Source organism: Myodes glareolus, chromosome 11, assembly GCF_982192425.1.
Source record: "Myodes glareolus chromosome 11, mMyoGla1.1, whole genome shotgun sequence".
Lineage (NCBI taxonomy): Eukaryota > Metazoa > Chordata > Mammalia > Rodentia > Cricetidae > Myodes > Myodes glareolus.
Window position 1 is genome coordinate 38808401 of NC_142036.1, and position 17272 is coordinate 38825672.

Consider the following 17272-nt stretch of genomic DNA (forward strand, 5'->3'; position numbering starts at 1 on the left):
AGTTTCCTATGGAGAGACCAAGTTGGTCTTATCCATCCAGATCTAGACTAATTTAGGAAAAGGTTCCACATGGCAGGAGGGCAGGCCAGGTATCCACTCTTCTCCCTCACTGCCATATCTACCTTCCTTTACTTCTCTCTGCTTTGTTTGGACAAAAGCAGCCTTGGGAGAAAGAGTGGTCATCCCAGAGCTCAGAGCCTGGAGCATCTAAGAGGAGAGGCTACATCGTGGGGGCAGAACCCAGGCAGTCCCTGGGACTGAGCTGGAGAAAAGCTGAGAGCAGTGTTTCCAGTCAAACAAGACATACAGACCTCAGCTCCCTGGTTAGCCACAGCAGTGCAGGAGAAATGAAGTATCAGGGTTGGGCCACAAAAGGTCATTTTGTTTTCCATTACAGACACTACCTCAATCTCCAACAGTGCCAGGTACTGGGACTTGCCCTTCCTAGAGGAGCAACTGATATACTGTCACCCAAATAATCTGACCTGGAATTGGTCAAGCTGTCTACACAGCACATGAAGGAGGCCATTTCCCATTTCCAGCGTCATTTGTGGTGGATTTTCTCAAAAGGCCTGATCCTGGGACTAGTTCAGAGACAGTTCTCCTTAGGACAAATAATTGGGTGGAGAGAGGCGTGGACCTCTTGGTGCTGGTGTGGACATGCCACAGCGGTGTGGCACTTTGCTCTGGGACCCAGCTGGTCACTAGGCACGTTTCCTGCCTATTAAAACTTCCCTCCCTGAATCTGGTTAGTTATCTCAGGCAGGCTGTACTTAGTTCTCTTGCTTGCCTTTGGGTATCAGGAGCTAAGTTTGCCTTAGGAAGAGCAAAAGGTTAACAAGACTTGCTAATTACCAATATAAGCCCCCATAGACATTACATTCCTAAGAGCCCTTTCCAGCTAGCAGGACAGTTCATCTTCTGGCACCCAGCTCATTCCTAGTGGAACAAGTGGGAGGCTTGTCTTCAACCAATGACTAAACTCAGTGTAAATGTTTTCTGCAGTCAAGTTCAAGAAGAGGAGACGAAGAGGAGTTCAGGCTCCCCTATGGCACTTTGGTAAATCTGCCAGGCATTAACCAACATCTTTATGCCATCCTCACGGCTGCCCATGACAGACAGCAGGGGTCTTGGCTTCTCTGTTGCTGTGACAGAAATACCCTGACGAAAGTGATGTAAAGGAAAAAGGTTTATTCTTGCTCACAGTCCCAGGCTCCAGTCTACAGTGGCAGGGAGGTCAAGGCATTACTGGGAGTATTGATCACAGCTGCATCCATAGTCAGGAGGAGACAACATACGACAGTGAATACATAAACGCTAGTGCTCAGCTCTTCTCTACTCATCAAGGCTCCGGGATCCTCTGCCACCCATGATGAGTCTTCCCACCTCAGCATCACCAATATAACCCACCCCACAGACATTCCTAAAGGTCCTTCCCTCAGGTGACAGTATTAGCTATTACTAATAAGCTGCTCATGTCTGCCCACTCCTAACATATGGCAGAGAAGAGGGTTAAGGCAGGATGAAGTTGGAGGAGAGATATATTCTACTAACTCAATTTCCCTAGAGAAGACTCTGATACTGGCAGCCTCAGAGAAATGTCATGGACTCCAAGGGTTTCTGCTGCTTCCTCAGGGAAGAGGTCAAGTTCAAGCCCTCTGCTTCAACTCATTCGTTCCTGAGTCTGTTCAGTTCATCCAGCATCTGAGCCCTACTCCCTTCCCTGTGCACGAGGCATGATCCGGGAACTATGCCCGCAGCTCGGCAGGTGTATCTGGCTGTCGCCTGGGGTGAGACACTTGGAAAGCCTCTAAGGCCAGCAGGGCCTTGTTGATTTTACAGATGGTAGGGTAGTGGCTGAGGTCCACCTTGAACCTGTGGCAGAGAAACACTTGTAAGTCAGGATTTTCCACAGGGACACTGCTGTGGGCAGTGGGGAAAGCAGAGGCAGGGCTGGACGAGGTCCAGGGTTGCAGTGCAAGGCCAGAAAGCAGCCCTGCCACCTGGGGTGCCTCATTCTCTGGGATGCTCTAAATGGGTCTGGAGTGGCATTGTCTGGCATCATTCTCCTTCTGTTCTTTTCTAAGAACTGCTGTGAACTCCAGAGTCAGGCATTTGTGTAGACTGTCCTGTCAGCCACAGTAATAGTTTCTTAGGGGAGGGAATGCGCTGTACATGTCCCTGTCCCAAATAGCAAGCACGATGCCTTCCAGCAGGGGAGCTTGCAGAGCTCACTTCTAAGCAGACACTCCACATCTGGGTACAGCAAGCGGGTATGCTTGGGGGCGAGTCCCTTAGATAAGCCACCTCCTCTTAGGAGCGAGGGCTGTCTACACAGGACCACCCAGGCTACAGTGAGCATGGTAGAGACATTTCAATCATTTCTTCTGCCATGTCTATGCTTAGCCAGGGCAGCTGGTGTGGCCTGGTGCAGTGACTCCTTGGCAGATAAAGAAGGGTTCACAGGAGATGCTATCTCAGTGTCAATGTGGAGGCCCTGGCAGTAGGGGAACGTGAAGGAATGTTGGCAGAGCTTTGTCTTACCTTTCAGCATTTGCCACTTGGGGCGCTAAGCACAAATCAGCCATGGTCACCTGGAAGAAGACCAGGGGAGTTTGCACAGGGATAATCACCCCAGACTCACTGGCAAGGCTAGCTGCTACTGCTGACTGCACTGGAGCTGTACTGGGGTGCCAACCCAACTTCCTGTCTGCTTCCGTTTTTTTCTACCATCCCTATCACCCTCTCAGTTCCTCTGGAACTGCCTGTCCTTGTCCCCCAGAACTGTAACATCTCTCCCATGCCATATTCTAGTTTCCCTAACAACCAACCTTGTGGTAGCCAGAGAAGGCCTGACTGCGTTGGTGGTGGTCAGTGTGCTTGTTGAAGCCACCACTGCTAGGGACTTAGTGAGGACTCCTAGCAGAGAAGGAACCATGGAAGCAGACTACCCCAGGCCCAGAGCCTTAGTCTGCATGTTCTAGGGCTCCTTAGTCCTACAGTCTCCAGGGTGCAAACCTGAAGAGAAACATTTACCCTTCAGCTGATGCCTGGACCACCTCACCATCTCAGAAGTGTGCCCCTCTGGTCTAAACACATCCCCCTATGGCTAGTGCAGTGGTTTTCAACCTTCCTAATGCTGCAACCCTTTAGTACAGTTTCTCATGTTGTGGCACCCCCAGCCATAAAATTATTTCGTTGCTGCTTCATAACTGTAATTTTGCTACTGTTCTGAATCATAATGGAAATATCTGATATGCAGGATATGTGATATGGGACCACTGTGAAAAGACTGACTCCCAACGGGGTCACTACCCACAGGTTGAGAAGCACTGCTCTGGAGGAAGTGCAGGAGTGAGCTGAGGTGTCTGCACTAACTAACTGCCCAGAGGGAAGGTGTGTACCAAGAGGCTGGTCCCGGGGCCCCCTCCAGGTATCTTCTTAGGATAAGGAGATGCTGGGTCTAAGTGGGAGGACGACAGCCTGAGGTCGGCATGAGGCCACAGTGGGCAGCTCTGGGGACACTTACCTCATCTCCTACACAGTACTTTCCTGCTGTGCTCCGCAGAATCTTCTCCAGAGCTGTGGAGAGACCATATGGATGATATTTACATCAGCCTCTCCAGGGCTTGCCTCCACAGCTATGGTGGGCATTTCAGCGACAGACTGGGGGCATGGGCAGAGTCTGGTGTAGGGAATATGATAGCCAGGACTAAGAATAAAGTTTCCCGTGGCTTCTCTGTCTGTTCTCAGAATAGACGAGACTTGCAGCTGGTCAAGGCAACAGCTCTCAGAGGGCCTAGCATCCTGAGGACAGGCACTCTCGACTGCCACCGTGCTCAGTGAAATAGAGGCGGGGCCATCAACAAACTGTGGGGCCACAGGCCCCCAGGTCTGGGGTTCACAGAAGTTCTGGAACATAAAGCCACCTTTGAGCACTGGCCCAGCCCATCACCTTCCTGTCCACAGTCCTCTCATCCACCCCACTGTCAGGATCAGAGCAGCCTACGAAGCTGGGTCGGGCGCCCAGAGCCATGTGTGTGCGGGTCGCTGCTCTGAGAAGCCACTTGGACAGCTCACCATTGAAGCCAGAAGTAATAACCTCCTGGGCCCAAGACAGCTCCTTCTCCTCTCCCACTTGCTTCAGGACAGACAGGTTCTGCATGGTTCAAGAGAAGAAAAAAAAAAAGAAAAATAGAAATCTGGTTGTTCTGGGAGTCAGCTTAAGTTTGTCCCTTTGTCAAGCCTCTGCATGGAAGGAAGCTCAGTATCCATCTGCTCTAGCTGTTTACCTGTCCTGCCTCTGGGCTATCCAGGACCTTCCTCCCGTCAGGCCTCTGGGCTATCCAGGACCTCCTCCCGTCAGGCCTCTGGGCTATCCAGGACCTCCTCCCGTCAGGCCTCTGGGCTATCCAGGACCTTCCTCCCGTCAGGCCTCTGGGCTATCCAGGACCTTCCTCCTGTCAGGTCTCTCAAGTTGGAAGGAGCCGCCTTCTTGGGCTGCCCCAGTTATCCCAAGTATTCTGAAAGCCATGTGATGTTTGGTAGCAGTTAGCAAGACTAGGGACATAGGATGATGGCATGACTGACGACAGATGCAGCTGCAAGCCAAGGCCTATTACTCTCACACCCAACACTCTCCCCTACTTGGTCTCTTGAAAAGAGGCTGTGTGATACCTGGGTGGGGGTGGGGTGCATGGGACTGTAAGGACTGAGGCAGGTGTGTGCGTTGCACTGGCTTCTAGCGATTATGACTAAGGAACAATCCCCATTGTTAAAAACAGCAAGATGTTACAGGAGTACAAGGATCCTCGGTCTGATACTACCTAGCTGTCACCCTGCAAAGCCACTGCTCCTTTTTAGAGCCATTACCTTACAAAGTAGAAGCTGGCACAGATAGATGGTTCTGATATTTGCCTTTTTATTTTATAGGTGAAAACTTACTTTAAAAACAAAACAGAAACCTTATAAGAATCCCAGTATTGGCATGCTGTGTAGTTCAGGGCTTAGGTCCAGACTAGGGAAAACAGCATATGACAATAAAACAATTTAAATGGACTTTCTTGGTTTCTCAGTGAAGTTCCATTTACACTGTGCGGATCTACTGAGTGTATAGAGTCACTATGTCTGAAAATGTATCTTAATTTTAAAATAATTTATTACTAAAATATACTAATGATAAAAAATCATTAGAAAATGACACTGCTCAATGAAGGGCGGCCATAACCTTTCAACTTGTAACAAACCAAATAAAAACTAAAACGCGGGGCTGGAGAAATGACTCAGAGGTTAAGAGCACTGGCTGCTCTTCCAGAGGTCCTGAGTTCAATTCCCAGCAACCATGTGGTGGATCACAACCATCTATAATGCTGTCTGGTGCCCTCTTCTGACAGAAGATTGTATATTTAATAAATAAATAAATAAACCTAAAACGCAATTATCCGCAAAGCAAAGTGCGGTAAAGCTAGGCCTATCTGCATATATGACACAGAGAGAATGAGCAACAGCTGCCCAAGATGGAACTGGAGACTGTACCCAGGCTGGCTACTCTCCCTGTTTCCCTGGCTCAAACATGCCTATACTCCTAGGAGACCCATACTGACGAAGGACTTCTGGGATTCCTGCCACCTTCTGCATGTGGGCTAGGTCAAGGCCCCTGACCTTTGTTCCTCTGCTCCCCGCACCCACCAGCTTCTCTCTGGCTCATCCTGGTGAACATGAAGGGATGTGTGAGAGTTGTACAAGAGGGCGGATGTAACAGTGCTAACCTGAAGGGGCTGGATGCCACTAGCGATGAGGTCGGAAATCATGCGCACAATGGCTTTCTTCTGCGGGTCCTGAGGCAGGAGACGTGGGGTGGGCCGAGTCTCTTCCAGGTATTCTATGATGGCCAGCTGTCCAGAGGGAACATTGAGGCAGGGAGAGGGCTTGGGATTCCTGGGTCAGAGGGCAGAGGAGAGCAAACTACCTTTTCCTGATGGTACCACCACTACCTCTGCACCCTCCTCAACTGAAGCACTGTACAGGTCTTTCAGAGACCTTGTCTTTCCCTCTAACATATACTCAGTCCCTATTATGCTTGGTGTCTAGCCACTTGTGGGTTAGGAAGAGATGTCAGGTCTTCTCATTCAGAACTCTGCCACTCTGTAACCCTCTACTCACTGACTGGCCAAGGGTGATTCCATCAATCTTCAGGGCTGGCACTTGCTTCATGGGATTCAGGGTCTGAAATTCCTCCGAGAACTGTGGAGACAAGGCCATGGTGGACTAGGTGTCCTAGCTTAAGTTGCCTAAAGCACAATCAAGCAAGTAGGAAGACTGTAGGCCTAGCATCAATCCATATTTCTCGTCCTTAGAGAAGGACTTGGTTCCTAAGGCTAATCTCTGGGGATCCACGCAGTATCCTATTACTCCAATGGTCTGGATTTATGGTTTTACCTGTCCTCCCCCACTTTTTTTGAGACAGGGTTTCCTCTGTGAAACCCTGGCTGTCCTAGAACTCAGAGATCCAACTGCCGTGGCCTCCCAAGTACTGGGATTAAAGGCATGTGCCATCACTGCCCACCTTCTTCCTGTTCCCTTTAATGTTGCTACCAAGTCAGCTCCTGCCTCAGTCATCCATTGAGAAGGTCTAATATAAGGAAAGGTCCCATTATCACCTATTCTCATAAAGTCAGGCACTGACCCTAATACCCTGACCCCTACCCATGGCTCCCATTGCTGCCCAGGAGAGTCAGCAGCAACCTCCCCAGTTATAGGAACCATGAAATATAGGTTTCCTCCAGTGCACAGCCAGTGTTCCATCTGGTACCAATTCTCATATTGGGGGCCTGGGACAGCTTCCTTACCTGTTGCCCCCCATCCTTTATGAGGTTGACGGGCACCATCTCATAGTCAATGCCTTTTAATGCCAGAGCTAGAAGAGACCAGAGCGGAGTTAGGGGATGACTTCTGGCTAGACTCTCAAAGGCAGCCCTCCCAGTGCAATGCCAAGAGCCTCCTCCCTGCTGGTCAGCTCTACTTTGGAGTGAAAGTAATTTAGACTGAGAGAGAGGCCAAAACGTACGCTCTATAAAAACTGCACTCATAGCCTTGGCTTCTGGCTCAGTCAAGGTCGAGCCTCTAGGGTCCAGGAGAGGGCTGTTGGGTAAGTGAGAGTCACCGATGATGACTCTGCAGTTAGGGCAAGACTGGAGATCGAAGGTGTGGGTGCAGATTCTACCGCATTCAATTGTTAGGTGTATGTACGGCCTTGGGCAGGTTAACTTAATGAGTTTCTCTGCCTCAGTTTCCCCAACGTGACAAGCAACGCTGTGTAGTAGTTGAAAGTGTGGGATATGGCTAGGTGTTCAGTTTACTGAAAGGATATGAGATTAGCAATGGTTAAAGCCAGTGTCCAATTGCTGGTGCCAAATCAAAGCAAGTGAACATGGATTTGAGCCAGACTACATGGTTCAAGCTTCAAGTTTTCCTCTTAGGAGCTGCATGATCGAGGGCAAATTACTCAACCTTTGTGCCTTGTCTTGCACAATGGGGATACTAATATCTCTCTCTTATGATAATGGGGGAGGAAAGGGAGGCATGCACACAAAGGCGCCGGGCACGGTGACCTTTGCTAACAGTTTGTGCACCGGGGGAGTGAAAGGTCAGACCTGGCCCAGAGCAGAGGCTTCTAGTTCCGGCTCTCCCCAAGGCTGTGACCAAGTCCAAACAGTTCTGTTTGATTAGCCAGATCAAATAAGAACAGAGGGAGGCCAGCTGCCCCAAGTTACCAGGGACCTCTGGATCCTGTGAACCTACTCTGGCCACGGTTGCTAAGGGGTTCTGGAGTGCTGTATGGCAGCAGCGGCACTCCCACGGGGAAAACCAACCCTCTTCCTCCCACTCCCACTGTCTTCATGTTGGACTTTCTGGGTGGAAGTGCCATGCAGAGATAGAGGCTCCAGGGGAATGGGGTGCTGGATGCTGGGAGGTGGTGGTGGTGAAGTCCTCTGTCCCCACCTCCCCCATTCCCATCCTTCCAGAAACCAAGCTCTTACCGATTCGAACTCTCCATGTACAGGAGCTTCGGAAATAGGAATAGAGGACAGGCTGAGGAGAGAGAGGATGAGGCAGACATTAACTTAGGCTTGAGTTTCCAGCAGTAGGCACCTGCTGGAAGCAGGTACCAGCTCCCAGGCAAAAGGCCCCAACCCCAGTTTCTTGCTGTTGCATTGGGACTCCTTACTCGGGCAGGCATCTTGGCAACTCAGGTCTGTCTTGGGTCCTAGTCTTGCTGCTATGAGTTCCTGAAGTACAAGTGTCCTCCAGGGGAAGGAGCTTTCAAGTGCTAGCCTTACCTTGCCAGACATTGTGCTGCGGCCTCCCAAGGAATGTCTTCTCTCAGGGAGCTGTGAGGCAGTGGGAGGAACCCAAAGGGATGGGTCCCAGGAGCCAATGGGAAAGCAGGTTAAACAGACACCAAAGGATCCTGGACTCTGGTCAGAAAGGGCAGTTTCTCAACTTGTGAGAGGTTTCTTTTATTCTTGGCCGGGGCAAGTTTGGCACTCAGGCATACAGTGTAGCCTGGCTCTGAGGGAAAGTGTATAGTGGAATGGGCCCAAAGTGGGCAGACTCGGGGTCCGGACCTGATTCAGGAAGCAGCGGCGTGTGACCTAAGACGAAGCCCTGCTTTCTCTGTTCTTCAGCTCCTCTGTTTATAAAACAAAAGGCTACCCTCAATGATGGCAGCAGTTCCTTTCGCCCCTGGCAGAAGCAGCTTCTTATTTACTGATGCTTTGCTGTCCATTGCCTTGAAGCTCCCCATTCTCGAACTGATGGCAGATATGCCCATTTGCCACAAAGTGAAGTCGCAAGCTGGGGGTTTCACAGGGCCCTGTCTGGGTTTCACAGTACCAATGGCCCCTCACTTAGGAGTGTGAAAGGCATTTGTTTCGAAACCGTACTTCAGATTTTGAATTTTGGTCTTTCCCCTAGCTGGGCAGTGGCATTTAGCCACAGCTTGGTGACTCATCAGGATTACTATGAGGCACTGACCACGAGAGAGGGGCAAACATGATCAGAACTGCCGAGGAATGCCTCGTGTAACGTGTTATACACTGACTGCACCAAGGGTGACCAAAGTCATGGTCACTGCTACTACTCTCCCTATGGTCCTTAAGAAAGAAACCAAATCTCTTAGGTAATTTCTGTTCTTATCTAGTGGTAACTATATAGCATAATCTTACACTCCACGTTGTGCCTTCAAAGACCTCCAGTGGATGCCTGAAACCATATACTACCCAAACCCTGTATTATTTGTTTCTTATACATCACCTTAGTTTCAATCCCTATTGTTATAATAACATACCCCAGCAAAGGCAGCCTAAAGGAAAATCATTTATTTGGGGTTATAATTCAAGATACAGTCCATGGGTGTGTGTGTGTGTGTGTGTGTGTGTGTGTGTGTGTGTGTGTGAATCAAGACAGTAGCCTGGAACAGCTGGTGCCATCCCATCCTCAGCAGGAGACAGGACAATGAATGTGTGCCGCTGCTCAGCTAACTTCCTTGTTTTATGGGCCCAGACCCAAAGCAGCATGTCACCCTCCCACGTCAACCATCTGATAAAGAGATGACCACAAGTTAGCCTAACATAGAGACTCTCAACTATGTCTGGAGGCTTGTCTCCTATGTGAGTCTAGATCTTGTCACACTGACACAAACTATCACATGCATACAAGCATGCATACATACCTAAGGTTTGATTTATAAGTTAGACACTGCCAGAGATTACCAATAATGATGAAATGGAATAATTTCAGTAATTTACTATTACTTACTATAATAAAATTGCTGCCATCAGTACTCTTGAACTTTGTGGCCAATAGTATGCAAAACAAGGGCCGCTCACACAAGCACTGTAATATGGGACAGCGTAACCACTAAAACGTCTATTAAGTGCCTAACAGGTGGGGAGAATAGATAGCATGGATATACTAGACAAAAGAATTCACTGCCCTCTGCTGTGTTGAGAGGTCCCCACGCTACTCACAAAGGCTTGCAATTGTCTCTGAAAGTTTCCAGGTAACCAGGGTTTCCCTTGAACCAAGGCTGACCACAGATAAGGAAATCATGGGAAGAGAAATAACAGCCACGCACCAACTGCAAACCATCTGGTGATATTTGCACTTGCACACCTACATTTTTACTATCAAGTAGAATGTTTGTTCGTTTAATCAGCGCACCTGGAAGAAATGTTTCCAACTCATATGCACTGTGATTATTCTGGCAATTTTAAACTGATTTGCAGGTTTGTAGTTGTTGGAAGATTTGGCCCATGCAAGGCGTTACTTCTGAGCTACATACATCCCCAGCTGGGTTTAAGCAATTCTTACATGATTCAAATTCCGAAAACCACACCGGTATGTGGAAAACCTACACAATATTAACCTGATGCAGTGTCCGTTGCATCTAATGTACCACCTTCCCAGACAACGGGCCTCAAGCTTTATGCATTAGATTCAACGGAGTCGCTTATAAAACAACCAATGGCTTAAAAGACAATGCTTCTAGGATAGACTAGAGGGCTACGATTTAAACCAGGGAGGCTCCAGATGCGACTTGGAAGGCGAAGGCAGAAGGGTCACGAGTTCAAAGTCGGGTTGAACTACATGACACCTCGTTTCTTAAAACCAATAAAATAAAATAAAGACAAAATTAAAAGCCTGGGAAGTCACCACCAGTGACCAGTTAACGATGGAAAGTGTCACATCTTCCCCTTGCCCTTGGTGCATGCCTGGGCCAACAGGGCGGACGAGAGGTGCACGCAGGGCACCGCAGAACTGCAAACGTTTGAAAGTCCTACAAGAGCTCTGTACACACGAGGCACGGAAGGGTCTTATCGGACGCCACCCAGAACGCTGAACATCTGAACCTTCCCACCTCAATCAGACCGACTACTTAGCGCTGGCGGCCAGCGCGCAGGTGCAGAGTGACCCGGCGCACAGCATGCCGGGAGTCGTTGTGGAGCCGTGCAGAGAGGCGCGCTCTCAGCGGCCCCCTCGTTCCCCGGCTGTTCTCCGTGTTTCTAAGTAGCGACCCTCAGCCCCGGAGGTGCGGCACAGACCTTCGCGACTTGCATCTCCTACTCGGCCAGTCAAGAAAGTCAGTTCTCGGGGACTAGAAGATGACTGAGGCCTAGCGGGGTCCAAAGAGCGAGGGTCGGGCTAGATGGGTTACCCTCCGTCGGGTTGGCCCTGGCCTCGCCCCCGCCTCCGCCTCCCGCGCTGCTGGGAGTTGTAGTTCCTGAGCCGTCCCGCGTTTCACCATCCTTAGCGTCCCTCCGCTTCCCGCAATGCTTTACGCCTCAGGCCGCTTCCTAGCGGCCCGGGCGGCCACTACACTTCCCGCCCCGCCCAGAGTCCGGGGCCCGGCGCTCCGCGGCAAGCGGAGGGAACTACAAATCCCAGGGCACCTCGAGACGCCCTCCTATGACTCTTGGACAGGGTTGCGGACAAGACCCAGCGCGACTCCGGTCCGGAGGGTAATCCTCAGAAAGGGGAGGATGCCGCCGGCCATAGGCGGAGGCCTAACGGGTTCCGAGCTGCGTCCCCGGAGGGGCCGCTGCGCGCCGCAGGCTGCCAGGGCCGTGGGCCGGGACACGGTCCGCCGGGTTGCAGCACGGAGCCCTAAACGGCCTACTTGGAGCTCGAGGAGCTTCGAGGCGGCAGGCCGGTGGGCCACGCTGGCTGTGGTGACGCTGCTGTCCTTCGCTACCCGCTTTCACCGGCTGGACCAGCCGGCGCACATCTGGTAAGTGGCAGAAGGGACTTGGCGGGCACCATGGCAACTGGGAGGGAGGGACGCCTCCCTCTGATTGGCCTGAGGGCACGGAGGGGGCGGGATTCACCGGAGGCGCGACCGGTCTGTGGGGGTAACTGAGGAACTTTTTTTGGCGGGAGTGCGGGGGGGGGGGGGTAGAAGGAGGAAGCGAGGGGCCGCTTCTCTAAAGTCCAGTCTCTGAAAAGAATAGGTTTGCTCTGATGGGGGCTAGTGGGTCTCAAGGTCTGCAGAAGAGGCTCTCATGTCTAGGCTCAGAAGTGCTTTGAACTCTCCTCAGAAAATAGTAAATTTATAGTGCATAATTTCCCAAGGTCTGGTTTTCAAAGATATCAGCATCTTTGGAGTTAGGTTCTTTCATCCCCTGCCAGGTCCCACTGGATGACATGAGATGCCCAAAGAGATGACTGCACCTGCAGTCCAAGGAATGACAAGTTTGGGAAATGTGTTTTTATCACAAGCGGTAAGTCACCCTGTTCTAGAGAGACATTGCCATATGTCAGGTTTGCTAGTTGCAAGCACAGCCCTAAGATACGGCCCAGGTCAAATGCAGTCAGGACATTCTAGATACCATCTTGGCCCGTGTGTGGATGTACAAGACGTTGATGGAGGACTCCCTCTCCCAACAGGCTTTATTACCCCGCAGTCACAGATGGCCTTGGCTCCTAGCAGATGTCCATGTTCATAGGCAGCTCTGTCAGCTGCTCCGATTAGCGTGGCTGACAGAGGCAGAAACCAAATCTGTTCAGTTTGTCTCATACAGTGTCAGGGAGACTCCAAGCAGCAGGGTGATGCCGACCTTGGGTATTTACCTCAGCTGTATCCTTCAGGGTCCTGGATTCAGCCTCCTATGGGTAAGGGACCAGCAAGTCTCATTTCAGACAGCATGAATGTACTCTAAGGTACTAAACTACCCATTAAGTCCCGTGCATAGCAGTTCTGTTCATTGGTATCATTGCCAATAATTACAACACTTACGGAGAGACATTTGGTGGCCCATTCCTTATATACTAAAATTATCTACAGAGATGCAGATCATTCAGTTTGGTTTTATCTGGATCATCATTTAGTTTGATTTAGGCCTCTGCTGCATTGGTTTGGTTAAGACCCATGGGCAGTATATTGAGTAGTTGCAGCCTCAGTGACTGTGTCCTTAGCTCTTTAGGGAAGAGTGTATGATACACTCTGTACAGTGAGATAGACAGAACATTGTGCCATCTGTGTAATAGCACATATACCTGGGAGCTGCTTTTTGAGGCGTTGGTACTGATGTCATCAGCCACATCTGAGTAGCTCAAGGCTGCCTGTGACCATCCACATGAGTTTTTCTGTTCCCAACCACAGGTTGAGTTTCTGTCATCAGCTGCCACTTAGTGTAGGTGGCCCATCTGAATGTTGCGGAGCTCTGGGGTTTGACTTAGGGGACAGAGAGAGTTAATGTTTCCATTCACTGTACATCTCCAGAACGCTAGTGCCTTTCTTCCTCAACTCTTGAGGTTGTTTCTGTCCTATAACTCCGCCCGTGGTGGTAGTGTGTCCAATGCCAGTTTCCATTTACCGTCTCTCCCTTTGTACCCTGTTTATATCCAGACTTTATTACAACAGGCATTGGTAGAAAACTCAGAGACCTATTGTGTTTTCTCTCTGACACAGGTGGGCAGTGTAGGAAGACATGTACTCAGCTAAGTGCCATTGTGTTTATGTTCTTGGCCATCTGGCTCTAGTAAGACATTCCAGGAGATGAAACTAGGATTAAATTTGAATATTGTCCCGTTTTCTTACCCTTCTCTGCTGATCTACAGTGTCTCTAAGAAGAAAGACAGATCATGGTCATGGAAACTAATTTTCCTAAGCAGCTTTGTAAGCTTTTTCCTTACCTTTTTTTCCTGGTAATTACACAGTTGGAAGTCAAGAGGAGAGGACTTTTTGTGGGAATGAATACATAAGGACCAGACTGTTTTCTCAAGTCTGTAGGCCAGGAGGAGGTGATGGGGGCAGAGTCAGAACCCTTTTAGTTGGTTTCTGAGGAAACTGTCCAATGCTTGATAGTATCAGTTGTTTGCGCATGCTGGGAGCCTGGTTTGACTGTTGTTAGATGACCATTTTGACAAAAAGGTGTACCACTGGCAGACTAGATGGTTTGGAAAGCTGATAAAATGACATTACTTGTAAGGGCCACAATGGTTTATCCAGTCACTGAGGCAGCCTTTCTGTAGCTTGAAAAGGTAAGAGCAGCAGTTGGGTACTGATAAGGACACGGTGTCTTAGGACCAGGCAATGTAGATTCCTTCCTACTCAAAGCAAGTAGGCCAGCTTTTGGCAGGAGCCTGCTACAAAGCTTTTTTTGACAGACTATCTTTGAACTGCCATCCCACAAACAATGACCTGGAGATTTAATATTACTTATGAAAGCTTGGCCTTACCTTATGCTTTTTCCCCAACTAGCTCTTATAACTTAACCCATTTTTTTAAAGTCTACATTGTGCCACATGGTTCAGTTATCTCTTAGTATGGCACACCTGACTTGCTCTGAGTCTGCTGGTGAAATTATACTCCTAGATTACATTTCCCAATTTCTGTCTCTCTCTCTGCCCAGAAGTTCCACCTATTCTTTCCTGCCTAGCTATTGGTCATTTAACTCTTTATTAAATCAATCAGAAGGTGCCTTAGGCAGAGACATACCTTTACAATGTAAGCAAATATTAGGCAGCAGCCTGAGATGCCATGGTGGCTTCTGCTTCAGAGACCTATGATCCTTTAAAACTTTGTGCTCAGTCAGTTCCTGATTCTACATGTGTTATCACCCTGGTACAATACCCAGGCTGGATGGTGTAGGCTTAATTAGGACCTAGAGTGTACTAGTCATATCAGAATACATCCTGTATGATGGGTATCTTCATGAGTAAGATGGACTACTCTGTCAATAGGCAGACAGTTTCCAGCTCCCTGGAGATTGAGTCTCTCAGCACATAATCCTCCAAGTGGTGTGGCGGACTCTTGGGCTCTGATTGCAGTCAGGCAGCTAGAGTTGTTGTCTTAGTTGGGGTTACTATTGCTGTGATGAAGCACCATGACCAAACTAACCTGGGAAAGAGAGGCTTACATTTCCATATCACTGCTCATCATCAAAGGCAGTCAAGATGGGAGCTCAAGGAGGGCAAGAACCTGGAGGCAGGGGCCTGATGCAGATGCAGAGGCCTTGGAGGAGTGCTGCTTACTGACTTGTTTCCCATTATTTGCTCAGCAGCTTTTGTTATAGAATCCAGGACCACCAGCCCAGGGGTGTCTCATCAATCACTAATTAAGAAATGTCCTACAGGCTTGCCTAGAGTCTGCCTGATCTTGTGGAGGCATTTTCTTAATTGAGGTTCCCTCCCCTCAGATGATTTTAGCTAGAATCAAGTTAACATAAAACTATTGAGCACAGTTGTCTTTAGGTAAAATGGCTGGGCCACTATAAAAATGGCTATCATCAGCTTTTTACGTAACCTGGTCCTAAGAGAACCTGGTCTGGGCTCTGTAAAGGAGCTCTGTGAGTCATGGCTACTGAACTGGAGGCTATGCCACAGAGTGGAATAGGAAATAGTTTCTCCCAAAGTGGACACCTGCTGTTTTACGTAAAACTGAGCAGCCTCCTGGGTCAGGTTGACTGTCTTCTTGACTACACCCACTTGTTGAATTCTCCTTTTGTTAGTTATAAACTCCAAGATAACCTATTTCAAAGTGGAAATGGAGGGCCAGAGAGCCTTGAGGCTTTTCTGACTAAGGCACCCTTTCAGCCAGAGGTTAATAACTGCCTTTTAGAAGAGTGTACTTAGTACCTGTGCTCGGCAGGTGGCACTGTTAGGCTGGTGACTAGTTTCAAAGGATTTTAGCAGTCCTTAATGTGCGTGTGCATGCCTGGGATAGTGTGCACCTGCATATGTGTGTGCACACGTGTGTGTGTGTGTGTGCATGTATGTGTAGTGCATTAGTGCATATAGAAGTTGATATTGAATGTCTTCCCTTGTCTCCACCTTATTTTTTAGAGAGGGGCTCTCTCTGTACCTGGAACTGGCTGCTCAGTGGGCTCCAGGCATCCTCTTACCTCTGCCTACTCAGTTCCAGAATAATGGATACTCTACTACACCTGTTTCTTTTACATGGTTGCTGTGATTTCAAGCTCAGGTCCTCCTGCTTACAAAACTCTTCGCCATCTTCTTAGCTCTGTTTTTAAAGCTGAATTCCCTTTCCTTTTTGGGGATTAATTTCTCCTGGACCACTAGGAGGGAACAGGGCTACCTCTCTGCACACAACAGTCCTTGAATAAAAGAATCTCCTTTGGTACTTTTTGAGATCAACACAAGGTATACATTTTGCAGTGCGTACCCAACAACAGTACATTGAAATGGTCCCATGATTTCTATCCGCAAGGTACTTTAACTACTGAGAGCTTGGCTCAGATTTAATCAATTAAACTTGGCCTCTTTCCCCCTTGAACTAGTGAGCTTAAATATCTGGTAACACCCAGAGAACTTGATACTTCATGCGGTGTGGGAAATGCTGACTAGAGAGATAGAAACCGTTTCCCACTCACCTCCTCACTCACTTGGCGTCACTCCTTCCCCAGGGTTCTTCCCTCTGTCCAGTGAGCCCTTTGGCTTAGAGGCCCTTTGTCTTTTAGCTCTGCACTTACTGCAGTCCTTAGTGCCTTTGGTAATCCCTGTGTTCCTACTCCACTCGGCCCCCATGGGTCTGGGTAGGAGGAGCTAGGGGCCTCTATGCACAAGAGCTGGGAGTTTAGGTCCCTTTCTTCCCTGGAGTTCTATAGCATAGATATAGATAGTTCATATAGATGAGTGTGTATGGTCTTCAGTGTGCTTGGGGACATGTGACCGAAGATAATGGTGGAGAGGGAGGGATCAAGTCATTAGGGCTTTTCACCTAGAGCACACAGCTTACTGAAGGATTCTTCAGTGGTTTTTATTTGTTTGTTTGAATTTGCTTTTTGAGACAAGGTCTTGCTGTGTAGACCAGACTGGCCTCAAAGCTTATAGCCACCCTCCTGTCTCAGCCTCCTGAGTGCTGATCTTAGCAATGTATCAATTTTCCAATGCTATGACCAAATAGCTGATGGGAGTGACTTCAGGGAAGAGAGGTTTACTGGGGCTCATCATTTCAGAGGGTTCATCCAGGCCATCATGGTTACTGGAGTGACTGCAGTGGTGGGAGGCAGGGGCCAGGGAGCAGAGTGCTAAACCAAAACCAGAAACTGGCATTCAAGGTGCCAACTACCAGCCTTGCCCCATGTCCCAGAGTTTCCATAATCTGCCAAACAGCTTCACCAGTTGTTCAAACACATGAGCCTATGGGGACATTTCACATTTAACTCCTCACAAGAATGTTTTCATTTTAGTCGGTAGGCTGTGTTGAGTACAGGGTAATGCTGGGCTGGGATATAGTTAATAGGAGTGC

General features: G+C 49.1%; 2 protein-coding genes across 6 annotated transcripts in view; one reads left to right on the top strand and one right to left on the bottom strand.

Moving 5' to 3' along the window:
- Positions 1–1174: 1174 nt before the first annotated feature.
- Gstz1 (glutathione S-transferase zeta 1) lies at positions 1175–11245 on the bottom strand. 3 transcript variants are annotated; one of them, XM_048449294.3, is made up of 9 exons: positions 11106–11245; positions 8040–8091; positions 6849–6916; positions 6163–6243; positions 5769–5894; positions 4081–4159; positions 3530–3582; positions 2545–2594; positions 1175–1875 (listed from the first exon to the last, which is right to left on the bottom strand). In XM_048449294.3, exons 1-9 carry the CDS (start codon positions 11118–11120, stop codon positions 1749–1751), a joined length of 651 nt encoding a protein of 216 aa, XP_048305251.3. In that variant the 5' UTR covers positions 11121–11245; the 3' UTR covers positions 1175–1748. The 3 variants fall into 3 exon arrangements, with proteins under 3 accessions (XP_048305251.3, XP_048305252.3, XP_048305253.3); XM_048449295.3 differs by lacking the exon at positions 11106–11245 and adding an exon at positions 8340–8486; XM_048449296.3 differs by lacking the exon at positions 11106–11245 and adding an exon at positions 8228–8374.
- Positions 11246–11333: 88 nt separating this feature from the next.
- Pomt2 (protein O-mannosyltransferase 2) overlaps positions 11334–17272 on the top strand; it is a 45091-nt gene continuing 39152 nt past the window's right edge. For 2 of the 3 annotated variants that reach the window (XM_048449292.3, XM_085697346.2), the window contains exon 1: positions 11334–11791. In XM_048449292.3, coding sequence (XP_048305249.3) covers positions 11334–11791 — 458 coding nt within the window. Of the gene's footprint in view, positions 11792–12141; positions 12282–17272 lie in introns of those variants that run through there. The other variant, XM_048449293.3, reaches the window with a different exon arrangement.